Here is a 19,841-nt window from a genome sequence, read left to right as displayed (position 1 = left end):
GCCTCAGCCTCCCCAAGTGCTGGGATTACAGGTGTGAATCACCACGGCTGGCCCACCTTCTTTTTTTTGTTTGAAACAGGGTCTCATTCTGTTCCCCAGGCTGAAGTGCAGTTGCACGATCACAGCACACTGTGGCCTCGAACTCCCCAGGCTCAGGTGATCCTCCCACCTCAGCCTCCTGAGTAGCTGGGACTACAGGCATGTGCCATGACACCCAGCTAATTTTTGTATTTTTTGCAGAGATAGGGGTCTCACTGTGTCACCCATGGTGGTCTGGATCTGCTGAGCTCAAGCAATCTGCCTATCTTGGCCTCCCAAAGTGCTGGGATTACAGGTATGAGCCACTGCATCCAGCTTAGTCCATTTTCTGTTGCTACAACAAAATACTGGGGACTGGGTAATTTATAATGAACATAAATTTATTTCATCCATGGTTCTGGAGGCTGAGAAGTCTAAGAGCATGGTGCTTGGATCTTGTGAGGGCCTTTTTGCTATATTATAACATGGCAGACAGTATAACATCGTGACAGGGCAAGAGCATGTCAGCTCAAGTCCTTCTTCTTCTTATAAAGCTACCATTCCATCGTGGGGCCCCATCCTGATGACTTTATTAATCCTAATTACCTCCCAAAGGCCCCACCTTCAAATGCCATCAATATATGAATTGGGGGATTAAGTTTCCAGCACATGAAATTTGGGGGACTCATTCAAACCACAGCATATCTCTAAACAATATTCCATCTATTCTTGTCTCTCTAGTCTGGTTCTCCCCCTCAATAGTTCACCAAGACTGCAAAAGGTCAGCAATGACTTAGGTGCTAATAAATCCAAAGGATACTAAAATGTCCTCATCTTATTTGGCCTCTGAGTAGCTCTCCAGAGTTACTTTCACCTTCTTCATTCCATCGGTTGACTTCTAAGGAACTGCCCCCAACTCTTTTGTTTTCTTCATCCCTTCAAACCACCCTAATCCCATCTCCTTTGCTGGCTCCTCCTCCCCTGCCCTACCTCAAAATATTGGCAAGTCCCATGGCTTAAGTATACATGTTCTTCTCATCTCCATCTATGCTCTTTGCCTAGATAGTATTCAGCTCATGACTCCAAATATCATCTACATAACGCAGACTGCCAAATCTCAATCTCTGACTTCTACCTTAGCTCCCAGTTTGTACATCCAGCTGCTCAGTTGACACCTACACTCAGATGTGTTGTAGACATCTCAAATTCAAAATGAACAAAATGAAACCCTGGACTTAACCCCCAACTCATTCCTTCACAATCCCACTCTCCCTTTTCAGTATATGGTCCATCATGCAGCCAGGTGCTCTAGCCAGAAACCAGGAGTCATCCATGACCACCCCTGTCATTCACATCCATCAGCAAAATCCATTCACTTCACTTCCCAAACATGGGGTATCTTGAATCAATTCTCTCAGCTGTACTTCCAATCCAGTATCACCACCCTGGCCTATGCCAGCATAATCTCTTGCCTACTAAGTGCTCTCTGCACTCTGTCTTGCCCCTTTCAACTCTACTCTCCACACAACAGCAAGTTTGCCTGACATAAAAGTAAAATGTAGGCTGGGCGCGGTGGCTCACACCTGTAATCCCAGCACTTTGGGAGGCGGAGGCAGGTGGATCACCTGAGGTCGGGAGTTCACGACCAGCTTGACCAACAGGGTGAAACCTCATCTCTACTAAAGATACCAAATTAGCCAGGCATGGTGGCGCATCCCTGTAATCCCAGCTACTTTGGAGGCTGAGGCAGGAGAATTGCTTGAACCCGGGAAGTGGAGGTCGCGTGAGCCAAGATCACGCCACTGCACTCCAGCCTGGGCAACAAGAGTGAAATTCTGTCTCAAAAGAAAAAAAAGAGAAAGTAAAATGTAAATCAGATCTTCTTAGTCCCCTGCTTAAAACTTTCAATGACTTCTCATTAGCATAAAAGCCAAAATTACTACTACAGGCCACAAGATGCTCAATGATTTTGCCCCTGCCCACCTCTTCAACTTCTTCTGATGTTCCTCTCCCCCACTGCCTTCCAGCCATCTTCAAACAAGACCTTTCCTGGCCAGGCACAGTGGTTCACACCTGTAATCCCAGCACTTTGGGAGGCTGAGGCAGGCAGATCGTCAAGAACAGGAGGCTGGAATTCGTGGTTCACATATGTAATCCTAGCAGTTTGGGGGGCGAAGGAGGGAGGATCTTTGAGCCCAGGAATTCAAGACCAGCCTGGGCAACACAGCAAGAACACTGTCTCTAGTTTAAAAAAAAAGAGGACAGGAACTGTGTGTCTAGTTGACTACTATTATCTCCATTTCCTAGTACCATGCCTAGCACGTGGTAGACATTCACTCAATAAATATCTGGTGAATCGTGTCTTCCTGGAAATTTATACGTAACTCCTTGAATGACGAAACATGCTTCTCCACTGTGCAATGAGAAAAACTAAGTCAAGTTTCTAACCTGTGGTTTTATTTTGCTTAGAGAACAGGGTCTTGGCTACGTTGCCCTTGCTGGTCTCGAACTTCTGATCTCAAGCGATCACTCCCACCTCTAGCCTTCCTAAGTGCAAGGATTACAGGAGTGAGCCACCGCGCCCGGTCAAGTCTCCAATTTGCTCGAGGTCATTGAACTAGCAACTGAAGAAGCTAGGATTCGAACCCATGTCTGTAGTATTCCAGAGCCCTCACTCTGAAATACATACCGAAGTTTCCCAGTTTTCGGGAACCCGGCTGTACAAGATGACCAAACACAATACCAGGAAGCGGGAGCCCCAGACCCCGCGGAGCGCCAAAGTTCCCAGGAGGCACAGCGCTCGGGGGTGTGGCCAGACGCATGGGCGGTGCCGGGCGTCGGAAGACGGTTCGGAACTGCGTATCCCCCAAGGCTCTGCAGGGCGCCGCTGACCGCCGGAAGCGGGGGCGGGGACAGCGGGATGACGTTTTAAGGACGCTTGCGCGCGGGATTTAAACTGCGGCGGTTTACGCGGCGTTAAGACTTCCTAGGGTTAGCGGAATTGAGGTTTCCTAGCATTGCGCGTTTCTTTTCCTTGCTGACCCTCCGAATGGCCATGGACTCGTCGCTTCAGGCCCGCCTGTTTCCCGGTCTCGCCATCAAGATCCAACGCAGTAATGGTGAGGAGCGGGGTCCCTAGGTCAAGGGGACTCGTGAGCGGTGAGACGACGGAAATTACTGCCCCTCCCCAGACACACAAATGGGCTCTCACTCTCTTTCTCTCCCTCCCTCCTTTTCACACGCACTAACTCCTGGTCTCTGCACTGGCAGTCATTCTTCCCTACACAGGGGTGAGAGTCTGCGCTGGACGTGGGTCCCTTTCGCTGTCCTCCGGGAGTGGGCGGACCTTCTCCAAGGCTGGTAGATCCAGGGAAGTTGGGGCTTCTAAATTCACTTCCCTTCCAAAATTCACCCCGGAAAATGCCCTGCTCTTACGGGGACCTCGGTCTCCTGGCCCCTCTACTCTGGAATAATATTGCACAGTTGCAGTATGTCAGGTACTGGGACTTAGGGTTAACGGGACAGACAAGATCCCTGCTCTTGAGCAGCTTGTAGTCGTTCTCTCTTTTGCTTAAGCAGCTACCGCACTTCTGGCACGTCTAATACCCGTGTCATTAGGGAAATGGACAGATATGACCGCCAGAAGTGAGTTAGGAAAACCCCAAGAGGGCCAGATCCTTAATGCTATGTTGAGGAAAAGTTCATTTAAGGGCTTTAAGGAATCCTCTGCTCAAACATACTTTTGTGTGTTCTCTTCTGTAGGCTCCCGCTCTCTTTTTTTTTGTAGGCTCTCTTTTGAGTAGGGGTGAATCCTTATCCCATGCAGCTCAATTTAAAAACCTGTCCCCTGCCCACCTCACTGTGGATATTCTAAAGGTGAAGCCCAGGAGATTTATTTCTCTTAGTTTTGTTTGTTTGTTTGTTTGTTTGTTTGTTTTTTAAAGGCAGCCGCCTGTTCCTTCAGGTTAACTCCACTTTGGGAATCTCTGTGGAATCCTAAAAGTGAAGCTCTCAGGAAGGAGAGGGTAACTCTGGTTTTTTCATACTTTATAGGTTTAATTCACAGTGCCAATGTAAGGACTGTGAACTTGGAGAAATCCTGTGTTTCAGTGGAATGGGCAGAAGGAGGTGCCACAAAGGGCAAAGAGGTAGGTTCTATGAGAATTCCTCTACCACATTTAATGCCTTCCTACATAAAGGATCTGTGCAGAAGTGGAATCTGTGAGAGCCTAGTTTCTGATGCTGTGCTCTTTTCACTCACGCCTGTAATCCTAGCACTTTGGGAGGCTGAGGCGAGTGGACCATCTGAGGTCAGGGGTTCGAGACCATCCTGGCCAACATGGCGAAACCTGTCTCTACTGAAAATACAAAAATTAGCCGGTCATGGTGGTGCTAGCCTGTAATCCCAGCTATTCGGGAGGCTGAGGCAGGAGAATTGCTTGAACCCAGGAGGTGGAGGTTGCAGTGAGCCGAAACTGTGCCACTGCGCTCCAGCCTGGGCGACAGAGTGAGAATCTGACTCAAAAAAAAAAAAAAAAAAAAAATTGGCTGGGTGCGGTGGCTCTTGCCTCTAATCCCGGCACTTTGAGAGGCCTCATCTGGAGGACTGCTTGAGCCCAGGAGTTCGAAACCAGCCTGGGAAAAATGTTGAGACCTTGTCTCTACAAAAAATAAAAAATTAGCAGGGTGTGGTTGCTTGCATCTGTGGTTCCAGCTACTCGGAAAGCTGAGGTGGGAGGATCGATTTAGCCTGGGAGGTTGAGGCTGCAGTGAACCATGATCGAGCCACTGCACTCTGACCTGGATGACGGAGTGAGACCTTTCCTCAAAAAAAATAATTGGTCTTCTTGGCTGGGCACAGTGGCTCACATCTATAATCCCAGCACTTTGGGAGGTCGAGGCGGGCAGATCGCTTTGAGCTGAGGAGTTCAAGACCAGGCTGGGCAACATGGCAAAACCGCATTTCTACAAAAAATACAAAAAAACATTAGCCGGGCATGGTGGTGCATGCCTGTGGTCCCAGCTACTCTGGAGGCTGAGGCTGGAGAATTGCTTGAGTCTGGGAAAGCACAGGTTTCAATGAGCTGAAATTGTGCTACTGCTCTCCAGCCTCCTGGGCGACAGAATAAGGACTTGTCAAAAAAAAGAATGGTCCCCTTCCAGATGCATTGGGATTTTATTTAGTCAGGTCCATTTAAATTGAAGCAATCAATCGTTTTCTGGTATGTCTGTAGAAAGCAAACTGCAAACTGTAGCCTGGTATGGTGGCTCACACCTGTAATCCCAGCACTTTGGGAGGCCGAGGTGGGCGGATCACTTGAGATCAGGAGTTTGAGACCAGCCTGGCCAACATGGTGAAACCCCATCTCTACTAAACATACAAAAATTAGCTGGGCCTGGTGGCAGAGGGCTGTAATCCCAGCTACTTGGGAGGCTGGGGCAGGAGAATCACTTGAACTCGGGAAGCAGAGGTTGCAGTGAGCTGAGATCACGCCACTGCATTCCAGCCTGGGCAACAGAGTGACACTCCGTCTCAAAAAAAAAGAAAAAGCAAACTGCACAAAATTTTAGGTTTTAGAAAACTTTGCTTGCCCAAGCTAGGTTCTGCATGCACACTACCTGTGATATCAGTTAGGTGAATGAAATCAATAACCTGGTTGAGGAGACAAAAATACGTTTCTGAATCACCAAATAACAAAAGGCAACTTGTGACGAATGGCCCAGATGAGCATTGCTAGAGCAGCTCAGAGGTGGAAACTTTCTGAGAATGGGCTGGGCTTGGAGAGTGGAGTGTGAAGGCTTAGCCAAAGCAGCAAGATGGCACACATAGGGACCATAAAGAAGCTGGCCACAAGCAGTGCAGGGCCCAGGATGCTTGGCAGCAGCAAAACAGCTGAAAAAGGAGACAAAGGTCTTCGTGTCTGGCACTGAGCTGGTTAGGTTTTCTTCTGTAGGCAGTGGGGATTTTGAGGAGAGCACTGTGACTAAGACACTTCTGTTCTAGCGGCATTGTGGTGTAGTGAAAAGGTCACTGGGCTAGGAGTATGAAAACCTGGATTCTAGTCTGGCTCTGCCACTGCTTTGTGTTCTCAGGCATGTTTCTGCCCCTCTTCGAAGTTTGGTTTCCTCATCTATAAAGTGAGGATGATGATAATGTCTACCTCACAGGGTTGTTGTGAGGATTTACTCAGCAGATATTTTGGACTGCTTCCAAAATGCTAGACACTTATGGGGTGCTAGGGATACAGAGGTGAAGGAGACAGACTCTTGGACCCTCTTCCATGGAGCGTAATAAAATAATACATGTAGCTGGGCACAGTACCTATAATCTCAGCACTTTGGGAGGCTGAGGCAGGGGGACCTCTTGAAGCCAAGAGTTTGAGCCCAGCCTGGGCAAATACAGCAAGACCTCATCTCTACTAAAAATAAAAAACAATTAGCTAGTCATAGTGGCTTGCGTCTGTGGTCCCAGCTACTCCAGAGGCTAAGGCAGGAGGATTGCTTGAGCCCAGGAGTTCAAGGCTACAGTGAGGCACAACACTCCAGCCTGCGTGACAGAGTGAGACCCTGTCTCAAAAAAATATAAGTAAAAAAGATAAAACATGTAAAAAGCTTGCTTAGCATGGTACGTCTAGTAGAGATATTTAGGTGGTATATTTGAGAAATAAAAGGATTGAATACTTTCCATTATCTGCCGCTAAAGAATCAAGAGGTTCCTAAAATTCCTTTCAGCCAGCTATTATCAGTCCTTTGTGATTCGTTTTTTGTTTTTGTTGTTTGTTCAGAAATATATCCCTTGTCTTACCTCAGATCAAATACTGCTTTTGGAATAAGATCCAAACTTCTTAATGGTGCATTCAGGCCTTTTCAAGCTCTGATATTTTTTCTTTTGAGACGAAGTCTTACTCTGTCACCAGGCTGGAGTGCAGTGGCACGATCTCCCTCAGTGAGCCAATCTTGGCTCACTACAACCTCCATCCTCCAGGTTCAAGCGATTCTCCTGCCTTAGTCTCCCAAGAAGCTGGGATTACAGGCACCTGCCACCACAGCCATCTAATTTTTGTATTTTTAGTAGAGACAGGGTTTCACCATGTTAACCAGGCTGGTCTCAAACTCCTGACCTCAAGTGATCTGGCCGTCTTGGCCTCCTAAAGTGCTGGGATTACAAGCATGAGCCACCGCGCCTGGCTTGAGCTCTGATTCCAATCACCCTTTTTCTTTGTACCACACACTCTTCTTCCACATATCCTATCCCCTGGCAAATGAGGTGGTTTACTGCTCTGTGACTGTGCCTAATTCCCTGCTGCTCTTACACGCTTATTCCTTTCTCCTGGGATGTTCACCCTGAATTATCAACATGAGAACCAGCTGATTGTCAGAGCAAGGCTTAAAACTCTGTTTTTTGCGGGGTGCAGTGGCTCATGCCTGTAATCCCAGCACTTTGGGAGGCTGAGGCGGGCGGATCACGAGGTCAGGAATTCAAGACCAGCCTGGCCAATACGGTGAAACCGCGTTTCTACTAAAAATCCAAAAAATTAGCGGGGCATGGTGGTAGGCACCTGTAGTCCCAGCTACTCAGGAGGCTGAGGCAGAAGAATCGCTTGAACCCGGGAGGTGGAGGTTGCAGCAAGCTGTGATCGCGCCATTGCACTCCAGCAGCCTGGGTAACAGTGAGATTCCGTCTAAAAAAAGCTGGACACAGTGATTCACGCCTGTAATCCCAGCACTTTGGGAGGCTGAGGCGGATGGATCACCTGAGGTCAGGAGCACAAGACCAGCCTGGCCAACGTGGTGAAATCCCGTCTCTACTAAAAATACAAAATTAGCTGGGCATAGTGCCGCGTGCCTATAATCCCAGCTACTCGGGAGGCTGAGGCAGGATAATCACTTGAACCCGGGAGGTGGAGGTTGCAGTGAGCTGAGATCACGCCACTGCATTCCAGCATGGGTGCTAAGAGTGAAACTCTGTTTCAAAAAACAAGAAAACAAAAAACTGATTTTCCTTGTTGTTTATGCTCTCTGTAGTTTAGGGGTTGGAAATGGGGGAGGTGTGTACCAATAGTCTGTGGCTGTCCCAGAAATGTGGATAGAAGTGTGATTACTGAAGTGCTTGCCGGCTTCTGCATTTAGTGATTCTATCCCTTTTTTTTTTTTTTTTTTTGAGGTGGAGTCTCGCTCTGTTGCCCAGGCTAGAGTGCAGTGGCACGATCTTGGCTCACTGCATGCTCTGCCTCCCAAGTTCACACCATTCTCCTGCCTCAGCCTCCTGAGTAGCTGGGACTACAGGCGCCTGCCACCACACCTGGCTAATTTTTTGTATTTTTGGTAGAGACGGGGTTTCACTGTGTTAGCCAGGATGGTCTCAATCTCCTGACCTCGTGATCCAGCTGCCTCGGCCTCCCAAAGTGCTGGGATTACGGGCATGAGCCACCGTGCCTGGCTTTTTTTTTTTTGAGACAGTTTTGCTCTTGTTGCTCTGGAGTGCAATGGCGCTATCACGGCTCACTGCAGCCTCCGCCTCCCGGCTTCAAGCGATTCTTCTGTCTCAGCCTCCTGAGTAGCTGGGATTACAGGCGTGCGCCACACTGGCTAATTTTGTAATTTTAGTAGAGACGGGGTTTTTCCATGTTGGTGAGGCTGGTTTCGAACTCCCAACCTCAGGTGATCTGCCCGCCTCAGCCTCCAAAAGTGCTGGGATTACAGGCGTGAGCCACTGTGCCCGGCCTACATATGTCGTAATGCATCTTTGACTACTTTCCCCCTGCAGGCTGCTGTCTTCGTGGTGCCTAACAAATGCTTGAATAGGCAGCTAATAACTGCAGGTTTCGTATCTAAGCAGTAAAGCCCTCACCCTGGAGTACATGCTTCAGCTCTGTCACATTTTAAAATACAAATAACAAGTTGGGACAAATTTGATATGTCTGAACCTGTTGTAAAGTTATCCTGGTGAAGTTTGAGTTGTTCCTGGAGGATTGCAGGACTCTGATGATGTAAACTTAGAATTGTGACCTCATTGCAGGCATCAACAGGAAATAGGTAAGGCATGGGCAGGAAGCCATAACTGGGGAAGAAGTTTCTGGGCCCAGAAGAAAATGTAGGTAGTCTTAGGGTTAGGTAGCAGCTGTCGGGAACTTGCCCCTGCCCATAAGATCCTAAAGGGCCTCCATTGGACTCTCACCAGACAGTTAGAACTTGTTTCCTCCTCCGTGTCAGCCAGCAAGAGGTGCTTAGGGGGCTGTGCCCAGCAGGACCTCACTGCCCAGCAAAACAGCAGGGGAGCCAAGTGGCCTAGATCTGCTGTGGAGTACCCAACAGTTTGCCTGCCTGTCTGCCCTCCTCTTCACCTTATTCTCATCACTGACGTCTACCATTGGCTTGGAAATCAGAAACCCATATCCATCTAGATGGTAAACCATTATTAAGGAGTAACTATTTGTTTTATAGCTATTCATACTTAGTGGAACTTAAAGCTGGTAAAGTTTGAATTTAGGGGTAGCCCTATCGACTTTTTTTTTTTTTTTTTTTATGTTTTTGTGTTTTTTTGAGACAGAGTCTCACTCTGTCGCCCAGGCTGGAGGGCAGTGGCATAATCTCAACTCAATGCAACCTCCACCTCCTAGATTCCAGCGATTCTCCCACCTCAGCCTGGGGGGACCAGGCACAGTGTCTCATACCTGTAATCCCAGCACTTTAGGAGGCCAAGGTGGGGAGATCACCTGAGGCCAGGAGGTTGAGACCATCCTGGCCAACATGGTGAAACCTGGTCTCTACTAAAACTACAAAAATTATCTGGGCTTGGTGGCACACGCCTATAGTCCCAGCTACTCGGGAGGCTGAGGCAGGAGAATTGCTTGGACCCAGGAGGCGGAGGTTGCGTTGAACCGAAATCATGCCACTGCCCTCCAGCCTGGGTGACAGAGCGAGACTCTGTCTCAGAAAAAAAGAAAAGAAAAAAGAAATGTATTTGGATTGAACAATGTTTCATTGAAACTTTTACTTGCTCCTTGCAGATTGATTTTGATGATGTGGCTGCAATAAACCCAGAACTCTTACAGCTTCTTCCCTTACATCCAAAGGACAATCTGCCCCTGCAGGAAAATGTAACAATCCAGGTAGGTGCCTGTCATCTGGTTGCAGCCAGTGCCCCACAGGATTCACTTTGCTTATTGGCTCTTTGCTGATTGATTGTCTGACATTTTAGCATAATACATGGGCCCAGGATAGGCCCTTGAGAATTGATAAGAGCCATATATTGTGACAATTTGATTTGTTTTTCAGAAACAAAAACGGAGATCCGTCAACTCCAAAATTCCTGCTCCAAAAGAAAGTAAGTGGATTTCTACTAGCTTACTGTCATGGAATTTGTGTCAGGAATTGTTTCTAGGACTCAGAGTTGTGGAAGCTCCTCTTTTGCAGGTGGTTTCTATGTGGGCTGAGTCCTGCCTATGTTCCAAGCTTCCTTCTCTATGAGGAAGAATCCAACCTACAGCTATCAGGCCAACCTTTAAGAGACCTGGTGCATTTAGGAAATTTGCTGCCTGGCCTGGAAACCTTTTCTGTATAATCCAGAGCCTGATGCTAAGAAGAGTGGGAATCAGCCATTGGTAGGCCTGTTTTCTTCCCTCAGGGGAACAGTATGCCCTGGAAAGAGGCTTTGAAAAAGGGAGACACTAGGTCTGTGGGTTGTTTAGAAGTACAGTTGGTGGCACTATAGAGAGGGATGGCTGGGGCTGGAGAGAATAACAGCATTGCCTCGTGGTCTAGGAGGTTGGGCTCTCTCTGCAGAAGTAGTCTGTGAAAACCTACTTTGACGACATGATAGACTGTGACTCTAGGGGGTAAGCTTCCCAAAAGATCCAGCTTAAAGCCAGTTGTACCTTGAAGGCTGGTGACCTGCACAGCTCTCCAGGTCTAGGGGTCATCATTGCCGCAAAAGGATCCAGCTACCTCAGGGACTCCCAGAATACTGGAGCTTCAGGTTCTGGGGGCCCTGGGTGGAGGGTGGTGCCATTGCAAGCTTGGGCCTGACTGTTGTGGTGCTGGCCCTTTCTTGCTGGGTGTACCATAAGGGAATGCAGGAGAGTTGGGACTCGCAGCAGTCCCATTCCATGTTCATGTCCTCAAAGGATATTGCCACAGCTTTTTGTTTTTTATTTTTCAAAGGCAGGGTCTCACTTGGTTGTCCATGCTGGAATACCATGATATGATCGTAGCTCACTGTAGCCTTGAACTCCTGGGCTCAGGCAATCCTCCCACCTCAGCCTCCCATGTAGCTGGGACTACAGGTGTGCCTCATCACACCTGGCTAATTTTTTTTTTTTTTTCCGTAGAGACAAGGTCTCACTATGTTGCCTGGTCTGGTCTCAAACTCCTGGCCTCAAGGGATCCTCCTGCTTCAGCCTCCCAAAGTGCCAGGATTGCAGGCGTGAGCCACCATGCCCAGCCAATAGCTTTTTTTTTTTTTTTTTAGGATGGGGTCTCACTTTGTTGCCTAAGCTGGTCTTGAACTCCTAGCTTCAAGCAGTCCTCCTGCCTCAGCCTCCAAAAGTGCTGGGACTACAGGCACATACCACCATGCCCAGCTACACAGCTCATTTTAATTAAAAAAAAAAGCCTTTAAGGCCCTGAGCGCTGGCTCATGCCTGTAATCCCAGCACTTTGGGGGGCCAAGGTGGGGAGATCACCTGAGGTCAGGTGTTCCAGACCAGCCTGGTCAACATGGTGAAACCCTGTCTCTATTAAAAATACAAAAAACTGGCCAGGCGCAGTGTGGCTCATGCCTGTAATCCCAGCACTTTAGGAGGCCTAGGTGGGTGGATCATCTGAGGTCAGGAGTTTGAGACCAGCCTGGCCAACATGGTGAAACCCCTGTCTCTCCTAAAAATACAAAAATTAGCCAGGCGTGGTGACGGGCACCTGTAATCCCAGCTACTCAGGAAGCTGAGGCAAGAGAATTGTTTGAGCCCAGGGGGTGGAGGTTGCAGTGAGCAGAGATCGTGCTACTGTACTCCAGCCTGGGCGACAGAGCAAGACTCGGTCTTAAAAAAAAAAATTACAGATCATTTGGGGCTAGATGTAATGGCTCACACCTGTAAGCCCAGTGCTTTGGGAGGTTGAGGCAGGAAGATGGCTTGAACCTAGGAGTTTGAGACCAGCCTGGGCAACATAGCAAGACCCAATCTTATTATAAAAACTAAAATAAAATCATTAGGGAAACAGGAAGATTGTAAAAATTCAAGATATGGATTATATATAGCCATCAGCTTGAACTTTCAATACTCAGAAACTCGGTAGAAGTTGGTTTTGGCAGAGGTTGCAGTGAGCCAAGATTGCACCACTGCACTCCAGCCTGGCTGACAGTGTGAGACTCTGTCTCAAGAAAAAGATGGGCTGGGCGTGGTGGTTCACGCCTGTAATCCCAGCACTTTGGGAGGCTGAGGCGGGTGGATCACAAGGTCAAGAGATAAAGACCATCCTGGCCAACATGGTGAAACCCCATCTCTACTAAAAAAAAAAATACAAAAATTAGCTGGGTGTGGTGGCACACGCCTGTAGTCCCAGCTACTCGGGAGGCTGAGGCAGGGGAATTGCTTGAACCCGGGAGGCAGAGGTTGCAGTGAGCCAAGATTGTACCACTGCACTCCAGCCTGGGCAACAAGAGCAAAACTCCTCAAAAAAAAAAAAAAATAAAATAGTAATAATAATACTTTTTCTCAAGGACTTAGATTAGGTCTCTCTCTCTCCAGAAATGTTTTCAAGATAGCTATAGGTCCCTGTACTTACTCAAGACAGATGCTCTTTGTGGGAGATGTCCTTGCCCTCAGGAGCTCCTGGATTTGCACAATGTGGACAAAATTTGCACAATTTGGGGGTACTGGTACTTGGTCTAATTTTTCCTTTCTAAGGAATATGGGAAGTTGGTGAGCCCCTTTCCTGGTGGCTGGGACCAGTTTCACCTTGTACAAAACTTGGAGGTTTGCCCCTGACCACCCTCCAGATCATGCAGCACTGACTGGCTACTGCTCTCGGTTCTCCAGGTCTTCGAACTCGCTCCACTCGCATGTCCACTGTCTCAGAGCTTCGCGTCACTGCTCAGGAGAATGACATGGAGGTGGAGCTGCCTGCAGCTGCAAACACCCGCAAGCAATTTTCAGTTCCTCGTGAGTAACGAAAGTGCCCCGCACCTGCCATGTTTGAGGCCCTGAAGCACATTGCTTGGTCCCTGTGCTAGAATATCCTGAGATTCATCCATTCCCCCAGCTTCAGAACTGGTCTGCTCCTTCCCTACCAACACGGCTTGCTTATTTGGAAATCATCTCTTTTTTAAAAAACTTAATTGAAACATTACACACACATACACACAGACATGTACACATAGCATTGAGTACATAGTTCTGTGAATTTTCGTAAACTGAACACACTTATGTATCTAACATGATCAGAGCATTACCAGTACTTCAAAGCACCTGAGTGCAAGCCTTGTTTCTCACATGCGGGCATGTTTTCCTGTGGCCATGGAATCAGTCTTTCACAAGCAGTGAAAGACTGGGCAGAAGCCCTCTGACATAGTTGAGGAGTCTAAGGTCTAAGTACACATAGCATTGAGTTCAGTGAATTTTCATAAACAGAACTCACTTGTAACTAATATGATCAGAGCATTACCAGAACTTCAAAAGTCCCTGTTGGGCACATTTCCAGCTCCTAATCCCCTCAAGGGTACCTATAATCCTGACTTCTAATAGCATTAATTAGCTTTTTTTCTTTCTGTATTTTTTTATTTATTTATTGAGACGGAGTCTCACTCTGTCATCCAGGCTGGAGTGCAATGGCATGATCTTGGCTTACCACAACTTCCGCCTCCTAGGTTCAACCAATTCTCCCGCCTCAGCCTCCTGAGTAGCTGGGATTACAGGCATGTGCCACTATGCCTGGCTAATTTTTGTATTTCTAGTAGAGATGGGGTATTGCCATTTTGGCCAGGCTGGTCTCGAACTCCTGGCCTCAAGTGATCCGCCCACCTTGGCCTCCTAAAGTGCTGCGATTACAGGCGTGAGCCACTGTGCTCAGCCTTCTTTTTGTACTTTGTTTTTCTTTTGAGATGGAGTTTTGCTCTTGTTGCCCAGGCTGGAGTGCAATACTCAATCTTGGCTCACCTCAATCTCCGCCTCCTGGGTTCCAGCGATTCTCCTGCCTCAGCCTCCCAAGTAGCTGGGATTACAGGCATGTGCCACCATGCCCGGCTAATTTTGTCTTTTTAGTAGAGACGGGATTTCTCCATGTTGGTCAGGCTGGTCTCAAACACCTGACCTCATGTGATCCGCCTGCCTTGGCCTCCCAAAGTTCTGGGATTACAGGTGTGAGCTACCGCACCTGGCCCTCTTTTTATACTTTTTTTTTTTTTTTTTGAGACAGAGTCTCGCTCCATCACCCAGGCTGGAGTGCTATGGCTTGATCTCGGCTCACTGCAACCTCTGCCTCCCAGGTTCAAGTGATCATCTTGGCTCAGCCTCCCGACTAGCTAGGACTACAGGTGCACACCACCACACCCAGCTAATTTTTGTATTTTTAGTAGAGACAGGGTTTCATCACATTGGCCAGGCTGATCTCAAACTCCTGACCTCATGATCTGCCCGCCTCAGCCTCACAAAGTGCTGGGATTACAGGCATAAGCCACTGCGCCCAGCCCTTTTTTGTACTTTATATAAATTGAATTTTTTTTTTTTTTTTGAGATGGAGTCTCGCTCTGTCACCCAGGCTGGAGTGCAGTGGCGCGATTTTGGCTTACTGTGAGCTCCGCCTCCCGGGTTCATGCAATTCTTCTGCTTCAGCCTCCTGAGTAGCTGGGACTACAGGCACCCACCACCATGCCCGGCTAATTTTTCTGTATTTTTTTAGTAGAGATGGGGTTTCACAGTGTTAGCCAGGATGGTCTCAATCTCCTGACCTCGTGATCTACCCACCTCGGCCTCCCAGCTGGGATTACAGGTGTGAGCAAGCCACTGTGCCCAGCCTATATAAATTAAATTTAAAATTTTTTTTTTTTTTGAGACGGAGTCTCTGTTGCCCAGGCTGGAATGCAGTGGCGTGATCTCGGCTCACTGCAAAGTCTGCCTCCCGGGTTCGCACAATTTTAAAATTTTTTAAGTGAGTCAGATGAGGTGTGGAAAATTAGTAAATATAAACAAAAATTTTTAATGTGAATTGTTTGTCAGTCTTTAATAGATTATATAAAGTAGATGCAAATTTTGTAAGACACACAACCATTACACTTTACATATATCAAATTCAACTCTAATAGGATGAAAGTAAATGAATGGGTCATGACCAAGTATGGGAAGTAATGAGGTGTTGTGGATTGGACCTTTCTGTATTGAATCAATCTGGTTAGTTGTTTCCCCAGTTCCCCATCACCCTAGCTTTTCAGTCTTTGCTCCTGTTAACCACCTGGGTTGCTGAGGCTTGGGAGAAGTCAGAAAGGCCTGGCTTTTCTCCCTAAGACCAGACCTGGCCTGACCTGAGAACCCAGGCTTGGGTGAAGCCTAAAGAGTTCATGTCCTCAGAGGCTTTTCCCTTCATGTCAAAGCCCATACTAAACTGTTCACATACCCTTGAAGATATTTTGACCCTAGGAGCCAGCCCTTGCAGAAAACGTGGTCAGGGTGAGAGTGTGGGCTGAGGTGAAGGGAAAAGTACAAGCTCTGCACATACTGTAAGAGCCTTGCTGAGCACGCAGGTCACTCTCCCGGCCCATAACCAGGGCCATGGGCTCAGGTGAGATGCCTGTGGTATACCTGCCTGCTTCTCCAGTGACTCTTGTTCCCCTACAGCTACCCACCCTAGGCCTTCCTGCCCCGCAGTGGCTGAAATACCATCGAGGATGGTCAGCGAGGAGGTGGAAGAGCAAGTCCATTCCATCCGAGGCAGCTCTTCTGCAAACCCTGTGAACTCAGGTAGACACACTGAGCTGTCTGCTGTTCTGTTTCCAGTGAGGCACAGATAGTTAACATCCTGTCCTAAACCTGGCTTACCTTGGCACCTGAGTTCAAGCCCTGTTTGTCACATGGGGGCATGTTTTCCTTTGGCCATGGAATCAGTCTTTCATTATCAAGACAAAACAAGAACCGTCTGGCCGGGCGCGGTGGCTCAAGCCTGTAATCCCAGCACTTTGGGAGGCCGAGACGGGCGGATCACGAGGTCAGGAGATCGAGACCATCCTGGCTGACACGGTGAAACCCCGTCTCTACTAAAAAATACAAAAAACTAGCCGGGCGAGGTGGCGGGCCCCTGTAGTCCCAGCTACTCGGGAAGCTGAGGCAAGACAATGGCGTAAACCCGGGAGGCGGAGCTTGCAGTGAGCTGAGATCCGGCCACTGCACTCCAGCCTACGTGACAGAGAAAGACTCCGTCTCAAAAAAAAAAAAAAAAAAAAAAACAAGAACTGTCTCACCTCTGTGGTTGTTGAGAAAGTAGCCAAGATGCTTAGGGAAAGTTTGGGTTAGAACTGGAGTACAGTTATCACTATTTGACTTCACACTGACCAGGCCACTACTTTGTGGACTTGTCCATCCCGAGAGTCACATCTATTACTTCTTTTTGCATATAGTGATTTAAGAGTAAGGATCTAGAGAAGGCCTCTCCCTGGGAAAGGCCCAGTACTCAGTAAATAGCCAGAAAAGAGCAGGCTGGCTTAGACTGGTAACAGAGTGGGCTTCCTTTTTTTTTTTTAATGTTTTTGTAGTTCGGAGGAAATCATGTATTGTGAAGGAAGTGGAAAAAATGAAGAACAAGCGAGAAGAGAAGAAGGCCCAGAACTCTGAAATGAGAATGAAACGAGCTCAGGTACCTTTCTTGGGAGGCTAGGGCAAGGGTTTTTGGACAGGTGTCCTTAACCGAAACCCTACATGCAGCCGAGATACAGTTGGGCCCCAGCATTTCTGAGGCTCCAGTTCTTGAGGCCCCAATTCTTTTTTTTTTTTTTTTTTTTGAGACAGAGTCTTGCTCTGTTGCCCAGGCTGGAGTGCAGTGGTGTGATCTCGGCTCACTGCAACCTCCACCTCTGAGTTCAAGTGATTCTTGTGCCTCAGCCTCCCAAGTAGCTGGGATTACAGGCGTGTGCCAGCTACTTTTTTGTATTTTTAGTAGAGACGGAGTTTCGCTATTTTGCCCAGGCTGGTCTGGAACTCTTGGCCTTCTAAAGTGCTGGGATTGTAGGCATAAGCCATTGCATCTGGCCTCTGAGGCTCCAATTCTGATATCCAGGAAATTTAACTGGTTTATCAGGATTCAGAGAACAAGTAATTCATAAATGTTTCTGAAGGGCCTTAGATGAGGAATATTTCATGCTGATTGTCTAGTAAGCAAGCCACATGCTCACATGGCAGGATGGCCAGAGGGGCTGCAGGGCATAATTGGTCTGCTTTCTCCCACCCTCCCCTGAGTTGTACGCATTTGGAGGGCAGGGACTGCAGTACAGTCCCCTTATTTGGGTTCATTGCTTCTAGGTAGCCCAGTCTGCTGCTGTGCCTCCTAGAATGTGGAACTGGCCCTAGTCCCAGTTTCTAGCATGCTTTGGTGTATGCTTAGGCCCCTCTGCCAGTCTCTTCCCCAGTGCTTTGTACCTGGCTTCTCAACCTACAGCCAGGGCGGGGACTTTGACAACTGTGAAGGGTGGTGAGCAAAGAGCTATTGCTGCTGCCGCATAGGGGTCTGAGAGCACTTATATCTTAACAATCTGCCCTTTTTCACTCTCGTCTCAAACCAGGAGTATGACAGTAGTTTTCCAAACTGGGAATTTGCCCGAATGATTAAAGAATTTCGGGCTACTTTGGAATGTCATCCACTTACTATGACTGATCCTGTAAGTACATCTAAAGAACTTCTCTTTCTTGAGTAAGTGTACAATTGAGGGACAGAAAACTTCTCTTTACAGGAATGAGGGCATGCAGGAATCTTTACTCACCTTTGAGCGTTTTTTTTGTTTTTTTTTTTTTTTGAGATGGGGTCTCTGTCACGCAGGCTGGAGTGCAGTGGTGCGATCTTGGATCACTGCAACCTCCACTTCCCTGGGCTTGAGTGATCCTCCCTACCTCAGCCTCCCGGGTAGCTGGGACCACAGATGCATTCCACCGCACCCTGCTGATTTTTTGTATTTTTGGCAGACGGGGGTTTCACCATGTTGCCCAGGCCAATCTCGAACTTCTAGGTTCAAGCGATCTGCCCGCCTCGACTTCCCAAAGTGCTGGGATTACAGGTGTAAGCCACCGTGCCTGGCAGAGGCTATTTTATTTTATTTTATTTTTTGAGACGGAGTCTCACTCTGTCGCCCAGGCTGGAGTACAATGGCATGATCTTGGCTCACTGCAGCCTCTGCCTCCCGGGTTCAAGCAATTCTCCTGCCTCAGCCTCCCCATTAGCTGGGATTACAGGCATGTGCCACCAAGTCCAGCTAATTCTTGTATTTTTAGTAGAGATGGGGTTTCACCATGTTGGCCAGGCTGGTTTTGAACTCCTGACCTCATGATCTGCCCACCTTGGCCTCCCAAAGTTCTGGAATTACAGGCGTGAGCCAATATGTCCAGCCGAGGTTATTTTTTAATATCCTTTGGTGGGCTGAAGCTAGTGAGGCCCGCATGGGAGGGGTCTGATCTTTATAAACTGGGTTCCACTCCCACTACCATAGGTTGGCTAGATTCCTGCATTAGTAAGAATCATGAAAGTAGTGCTGAAACTCCTGTAGACAGCAGAGTGAGAAAAATGGGAACAAAATCCAGTGCTCTCATCTTGTGCTCTGGAGTATCTAATGGAGGATGCAGGGGTCCTAGTGTTAGACCTTGTCCTCTGACTGGGCCAGACATGGGATTGAAAGGGGTGGAAGTTCTGGACAAGCTTGCTTTTGAAATTGCTCTGACCCTTTGCTGTTGGTTGCCTCCTCTCATCCACTTGCAGATCGAAGAGCACAGAATATGTGTCTGTGTTAGGAAACGCCCACTGAATAAGCAAGGTAAGTCCTGTTCAGTCAGGAAGAGGCTTCAGACTGATTAAGGGGCCTTCTGTTTCCAGGGAGCACCCCCTGAAATACTCTCCTTCTGCAGAATTGGCCAAGAAGGAAATTGATGTGATTTCCATTCCTAGCAAGTGTCTCCTCTTGGTACATGAACCCAAGTTGAAAGTGGACTTAACAAAGTATTTGGAGAACCAAGCATTCTGCTTTGACTTTGCATTTGATGAAACAGCTTCAAATGAAGTTGTCTACAGGTTAGTCCCTTGCATCTATTTTTCCCTCCTTGTGCCCTTCCATTTTTGTTGTGGGACATGGTGGTAACACTACTCACAGACATGCTGAATTCTGAGGCTCTTCCTCGCTTCTGTGTTTTCTTTGGGTCATACCCTTTGAGCTTAGTGGCCCATCCTTGAGTGGATCCTGAATAATGAGGTATTACCCATTATGCGCTGAGGCAGGGCTGGCCAGGCTCCAGGGATTCTTCCTGTGCCTTATGCAGCCATCTTATTGTCCACTGGGATCTGCTCTGCTGCTTTTTTTTTTTTTTTTTGAGACAGAATTTCACTCTTGTTGCCCAGACTAGAGTGCAGGGGCACAATCTCAGCTCACTGCAACCTCCGCCTCCCAGGTTCCAGCAATTCTCCTGCCTCAGCCTCCTGAGTAGCTGAGATTACAGGTGCCCACCATCACACCTGGCTAATTTTGTGTTTTTAGTAAAGACAGGGTTTCGCCCTGTTGGTCAGGCTGGTCTCGAACTCCTGACCTCAGGTGATCTGTTCGCCTTGGCCTCCCAAAGTGCTGCGATTAAAGGTGTGAGCCACTG

At 48.0% G+C, this 19,841-nt stretch overlaps 1 protein-coding gene across 4 annotated transcripts in view; it reads left to right on the top strand.

The window, feature by feature from the left end:
- The first annotated feature begins 2,971 nt into the window (after positions 1–2,971).
- The window catches only part of KIF2C (kinesin family member 2C), a 28,178-nt gene continuing 11,308 nt past the window's right edge, over positions 2,972–19,841 (top strand). For 2 of the 4 annotated variants that reach the window (XM_045372369.3, XM_005543574.5), the window contains exons 1-10: positions 2,972–3,137; positions 4,072–4,166; positions 10,029–10,130; positions 10,297–10,345; positions 13,056–13,178; positions 15,846–15,968; positions 16,757–16,857; positions 17,780–17,875; positions 18,964–19,018; positions 19,110–19,272. In XM_045372369.3, coding sequence (XP_045228304.1) covers positions 3,068–3,137; positions 4,072–4,166; positions 10,029–10,130; positions 10,297–10,345; positions 13,056–13,178; positions 15,846–15,968; positions 16,757–16,857; positions 17,780–17,875; positions 18,964–19,018; positions 19,110–19,272 — 977 coding nt within the window. In that variant the 5' untranslated portion in view covers positions 2,972–3,067. Of the gene's footprint in view, positions 3,178–4,071; positions 4,167–10,028; positions 10,131–10,296; positions 10,346–13,055; positions 13,179–15,845; positions 15,969–16,756; positions 16,858–17,779; positions 17,876–18,963; positions 19,019–19,109; positions 19,273–19,841 lie in introns of all 4 variants that reach the window. The other 2 variants (XM_045372363.3, XM_045372374.3) reach the window with 2 other exon arrangements.

This window comes from Macaca fascicularis, chromosome 1 (assembly GCF_037993035.2).
Source record: "Macaca fascicularis isolate 582-1 chromosome 1, T2T-MFA8v1.1".
Lineage (NCBI taxonomy): Eukaryota > Metazoa > Chordata > Mammalia > Primates > Cercopithecidae > Macaca > Macaca fascicularis.
The sequence above is the reverse complement of the archived record's forward strand: the minus strand, read 5'-3'. Positions and strand labels throughout refer to the sequence as shown.